At 34.7% G+C, this 6167-nt stretch overlaps 1 protein-coding gene and 1 non-coding gene across 2 annotated transcripts; one reads left to right on the top strand and one right to left on the bottom strand.

Annotated features, from left to right (window-relative positions):
• The first annotated feature begins 3001 nt into the window (after positions 1 to 3001).
• Positions 3002 to 5190, top strand: LOC132067008 (vestitone reductase-like). The gene is given in 4 exon segments (XM_059460178.1): positions 3002 to 3111; positions 3406 to 3959; positions 4759 to 4957; positions 5049 to 5190. Coding segments are annotated over 4 exon segments (1005 nt in total).
• Positions 5191 to 5640: 450 nt separating this feature from the next.
• Positions 5641 to 5733, bottom strand: LOC132069095 (small nucleolar RNA snoR69Y). Its single transcript, XR_009417662.1, has one exon. It is a non-coding gene; the product is annotated as a small nucleolar RNA snoR69Y (small nucleolar RNA).
• Between the last annotated feature and the right edge of the window lie 434 nt (positions 5734 to 6167).

Raw genomic sequence — 6167 nt, 5'->3', positions numbered from 1 at the left:
TTCTTTCCTAGACCTTTCCCCGGTTCAAACCCGTTTAGGAGCATAGTAGAAACAATCATTTTGTAAACTGCCGGCATAGGAGATTCCGCGGAATCTATCTTGTGGGACGGAGGGAGTAAATTTTATTAAAGTAACCATATTATATTCAAATAAAACTTTCACTCCAGCTTTTCCTAATAATCCCGCAGAGACCAAATTGGCTTGGTTATTAGGAACATGCAATATTTCAGTTAAAGTCAAAAGTTTTTTCAGATGTGATTTTAAGAAGAACTTTTCATTTTCCAAGAACTTTAGTGGTTCTTGAATTACCAAGATACATAAATTCTTCTCCTCCGTTGACTTGGGTATAAGACCCAAAATTACTTTTATTGGCACAAATATGCCTAGTAGGACCATAGTCTATCACCCAGTTGCTCACATTGGTCATAATGTTCTCTTGGGAAATGACCGCAAAAATAATATCATCTGCTTCATCCAAATTAATTTTGGACTCAACAAGATTGCCAATTTTCCCAAAAATTTTGTTAATATTTTCAGGCTTGTCACCTTGTTTATTTTCATTAATAAGAGTAGAGATCATAGTATACTTACCTACTTTAGTAGCATAATTCCAAAAGTTGAGTGTTTAGCGAAGACAATTATAGTTGAAAGTATAACAAGAACGCTAAAAGTTTTACCAGCCAATGATTTGTAGTCACAACAACCAGTATGTCCACCGATCACGTCATTTATCTTGTACACTTCACTCTTGGATACACCATAAAGTATCAAAATCATCAAGAACATAAACAAGGCTTTCTTCGACAAAGCAAGGTTATATTTTCCGTGCTTCATGACAACAAGAATTATCCTTAAGATTGTTGTAAAATTGTTTTACAAAACACAAAAGTAGTAAGAAATTCTTGAAAGCTTGAGGCGTGTCAAAAGATACTGTCCTTAAGGATTCACCCGGTATAGGTGTATCTCACATGATTCAATGCCTCTTCTAGTACAAAACTAGAAGTCAAAATCTAATAAAGATTTCACAAAGTAAATAAACCGGCAAAAGAAATGAGAAGAAGAAGAAATATTAGCTCTTAGTATATTTCCACCTTTCGAAAATAAACACAACCGAAAACATATATAGGATTAGAAAATGACTTCATCTTTCATATGACAACATCGGCTATAACGTGTCATTAAATGAAAATAAATATTGGAAGACCGTTAATAGTCAAATTCATTCTGTATGAATTCTGCCATTAAGGATAATAAAGTAGAATCAATTCTTTGGTTTTAAAGTCAATAAGAACGTTAAAATATTCCTTATATTTTTGAGATATTAAAACTTATTTTTTTTAACAATAGTTATGCAAAATCTCTGTTTATGGGAGCCTACTGCCTTCAATAATTGATATAGTAATAATAAGACAAACTTTCAACTCTCAGAGTGATTGCAATATCTCTCTTTTATGGCTGTCTCCAATAATTGATACTCCTCTGCTCTTGAATGTCGGTGCAGTCCACTGGGTAACCCCAGATTTCCAGGTTCTGCAAAATTCCTTTTTCCTACTCTGTTTTTGCTCTACATGATGAAATAATTCATCTTCTTTTAGATTTTTTTTATTTTATTTTCAGCGATTTCATTGTCACATTGGACACACTGGGCAAAATTTTTATCAAGGTTCTGGCCTGTTATCTTGTTTAGTTGCCAGTTGCTACCAATAAAAGACATTCCCCTTTTTTTTTTTTTTTTTTTTTTTTTTGGTGGTGTTAGTGTCTGGCCAACTTTCATGCACCTTAACTCTTCCATTGGGCACCTGCTACCAGATGCAAGGCTACATCATTAGCTACGGATTCGGAAGAACCTAGTAGTGTTAACTTAGACCATGCATTTGTATTAAAAGTATAAATATTTAGTTGCGAACACAGTAACTAAGAACACAGTAACTAAGATGAGTTATGTGTTGGATGGTAAACTCACAACTTATAAACTTCAAATTCTGGCTGATACTTCCTTCTAGCTAGTATAAAAAATGGGTAACTCTGCCTATCAAAAATTATTTAAATACCTACTGTTTTTTGTCTCTGGAATTTGAACCGAGGTCGGCAACTATTTTACTGACCACTAAGCCACATCCTTAGGTTGGATTTTGATAATACTCTATTGGGAACAGAAAGTATCATAAAAACAAAGGTAATCAGATCAGTCCAAACAAGGTTAGCGTCAACTTAGCCAATTTTTGGAATCAACTCAAACCAACACATTATATTTATCTTTTAAGAGAAATAGCTAAAGATTTAGAAAGTACGAGTACTATAATTGAAATACAAGTTGGATCAGGATGCAGAGGATTAGGACGTGAAAAGGGATAATGGATCTTCAATGTTACCAACAAATGAAGTTAAAAATGTTGACTGTAAAAAATAGTCATATACCATTAACCAAAGAAGCTTCTCTTTTTTCTTTTTTTTTTGGCTCTTTCTGATAACTGAAAGACGGATCATGTTACTCTATTCATACAACTAATTGGCCATATGCAAGAACATTTGTAGGTTTATTTCCTTCTCAATAGTTTGGGATTGAGCATAGTTGTTTTCTTACTAACTCTTGATGCTTTCCACTAAGAGCCCGTTTGGCTTAGCTTATAAGTTGCTGAAAACAGCTTATAATTTCAGTTTTTTTAAGTGTTTAGCTGGCAGCTCATAAGCCATTTTGTACTTAAAATAAGCCCCAAAAAAATAAGTTGAGGTAGCTCAACTTTTTTTTTTTTGACTTATAAGCTCTCTAAATGGGCCCTAAATGTATTATTGAGAAGTAGTGTTTTTCTTTTTCAGATAACTTCTGAAAAGTGCTGCATAGTTTACAAATTCCGCAAAGTAGGGTCCTAAAAACAGGAAATTCTACTCAGTCAGAGTCCGACCACACCTTATGATGAAAGTGGGATAAAGGACGGATCATCTGTTGAATCGACAGCTGATAGAGACGAGATTAAGAGGACGGAATAACTTAGAAACAGAGATGGATGACAGCAAAGGTATGGTTTGTGTAACTGGTGGAACAGGATATCTAGCATCATGGCTGATAATGAAGCTTCTTCAACATGGCTACTCAGTAAATGCTACCATAAGGTCCATTCAAGGTTAATATTTCCCACTGATTCTATTCATTGTCTTTTAAGGTGCCTTTCAGTGATTCTATTTTGTATACGTACAATGCACACAAATATACATAAAATATACACAATCAGTGTATATGTTTTGTATATTTTGGCCAGCGCCCATAAATAATTTCAGCTGACGGGCCAAAAATGAAAAAGCCCTAAAAAGAATGTGCATCAGGAAGAAATTTAGGAGTAGTTTAATCTCTATCTGTTTATTATAATTGTCTTTCTAGTCGGTAGTCATTCAGTGTAATCTCTGAAGAAAAACTTTTGAATGAATGTTTGGATCACAAACAGACGTTAGCTACCTCACTAACATGCCTGGTGCATCCCAAAGGCTGAGGATTTTTAATGCTGATCTGGACAAACCAGAAAGCTTTAGTGCAGCTATTGAAGGATGTACTGGAGTATTTCACGTTGCTCATCCATTGAATTTTGGGAACCAAGAAATTGAAGATGAAAAGATAAGAAAATTGGTTGATGGAACATTGGGCATTTTACGGGAATGCCTCAATTCAAAAACAGTAAAACGAGTTGTTTACACTTCCAGCAGAACAGCGCTTGTGTTTAATGATAAAGGTTTAGACACAGTGGATGAGAGCTCGTGGTCTGATATTCATGTCATAATGAAAACCTTAAAGCCTATATTCGCAGCTTCTTATGTGATTAGCAAGACATTAGCGGAAAAAGCTGCTCTTGAGTTTGCTGAGAGGCATGGATTAGATTTGGTGACCGTTATTCCTAGTTGGATACATGGTCCCTTCTTTAGTCCTCAGTTCCCAGAGTCATTACGATCAGCTATGTCAATGATTTTTGGTATGCCTCTTTCGCTCTTAATTTCTTGTAACTTTTCTCGTATCAAATCATCAAGGATGGATCTAATTTCTCATGGTCCTCTCTGCAAGTCCTTTTTCTAAATTCCTCAACTGTAGTCAGGAAAATGTGGGATAAAGGAGTAGTTTGATTGATATAAAGAATGTAATTTTATCTATATACATATATATATATATATATATATATATATATATATATAGCATATAGAAAAGACGAGATTCTTAGATAGCTTTCTAGTGAAGGACATTATTTCAAAGCTCTTGATAAAGGCAGTTAACATTATATATTTTGTTGCTGTACATACATTTTGCAATACAACTGCATCTTGTTCATTTTTTTTTCTTCTCTGACAAAAGCGCGTCTTGTTCTGAGCAGTTTTGAACACATCTTTCGTCTTCCACCGGCATCATCACATGCTTCTTCATATGTGTTTCAGTTACTTTTTATCATGATTCCTCATTTAAAGATTTGGTTGATGTGATCACATTGTGACCTATTCAGAAAGACTAGCTCTTATCAGTTTTGCCCATATCCACCTCTAGTTTTTGGTTTGTTCATTTCCACCAAGGAGCATTTTCTTTTTTCGTTCCTGCCAAGACGTTTCCAGCTTCTAATTTCTTCATCTAATTCATTCTTTCCGGATGTTTCTCTTTTCTTTGAGATAAATGGCTAAAAATCATCCTTTCTGAGTGTGCAAAGATAGTTTTATTTATCAGCTTAATCATGAATAACTTGCTCTAAATTAAGCATTTCTTTTTGTACTGTCCTCTGAATTTCGCAGGTAATCAGGAAAATTGCATGAAGCATCCATCGCTTATCCCATTCGTGCATGTAGATGATGTTGCCAGTGCGCACATATTCCTTCTAGAGAATAGTAAAGCAAAGGGGAGGTATATTTGCTCTGCTGTGGAAGTCAAACCAGATGAGCTGTTTAAGTTCCTCTCAGCTAGGTATCCTGAATATCAAATACGTAATGTCGAGTGAGTTCCCATTACACTCCTTTTGCATCTTTACGTTAAGATTAAAAGGAATAACGAAGTAATTCAACTTATCTCTACCTTTTCTTTGTAGTTCCTTGAGGGAGATTGGAGGGATTAAGCATCCTAGCCTTTCATCAAAGAAACTTTTGGACACTGGATTCAAATACAAGTATGGCCTTGAGGAAATGTTTGATGGTGCAATTGAATGCTGCAAACAAAAGGGTCTACTCTAGTTTGTACTGTATAGCAGAGCCACCCTTGTCCAACCTTCGCTGAAAAATTAGTAGATAGGTAGTTTTTTTTCCGATGTAGATATATTATATGTTGAATGCCCTTTGTTCTTCGTGTGTTTACTTCTCTATATTTTGATCTCCTTGGTGCAAATCCCGACTCCCGATCCAAAAAGTTTTTCTTTGTCCATCTACAACAATAGCAACAACTATGCCTCAGTCCTATTAAAAAAAAACAAAGAACAAGGTTTTCCTTGGTCCATTTCTATCTCTCTTAGTTCCTTCTTCTTCCTCCTTTTGCTCTCGCTATACCCTCTTCATCCACCTAGAACATTATGTGAGATTATGTAATCCTTTATATTCTTGTACATTTATTGAGTTGTTCATACTCAAGAAATGTACAAGAATAAAAAGGATTACAAACAAGAAGTATAAACTGAATTAGCAGTTGTTAATTAAGGTCCTTTTTTTTTAAACGAAGTCTAATCCCAAACCTTAAAACAAGGTCTCATAGAGCTGGGATTAAATGTTTAATTCATTGCAATATATATAATCATAAAGAAATCTATCTAGCTGCCTGGAGGCTGGATTTTGATGAATAAATATACTTTGTCGAGTACAATGTTATGGTAGGGAGAAATTGGCTAATCGCTACTTTTCGGATTGATTCCCATTTTTAAAGTTACATATGCTAAAATCTCTATCTTATAATTTTCAAACATTCGTCATTCATATGGGATTCAATTTTTGTGTTTCAAAGCTGAGAAATGTGGGCGAATCTGTGTTGAGGAAAGAATATTATATGATTGGAGACCAGAAACCTGGAGAGACCGGAACTCGAATTATCACCAGAAAAGTGACATTTCATTGTATGATTGGAAGCTTCTAGTTTTGTTGTAGATCTGAATTATACTGCTGGAGAGATCTGACGAGTTTCTTTATATGAAAATAATTTTTGCATTGTTATGGTCGACTGGGAG

Source organism: Lycium ferocissimum, chromosome 8 (assembly GCF_029784015.1).
Source record: "Lycium ferocissimum isolate CSIRO_LF1 chromosome 8, AGI_CSIRO_Lferr_CH_V1, whole genome shotgun sequence".
NCBI lineage: Eukaryota > Viridiplantae > Streptophyta > Magnoliopsida > Solanales > Solanaceae > Lycium > Lycium ferocissimum.
Note: the sequence above shows the minus strand (reverse complement) of the source record. Positions and strands in the feature narration are given on the sequence as shown.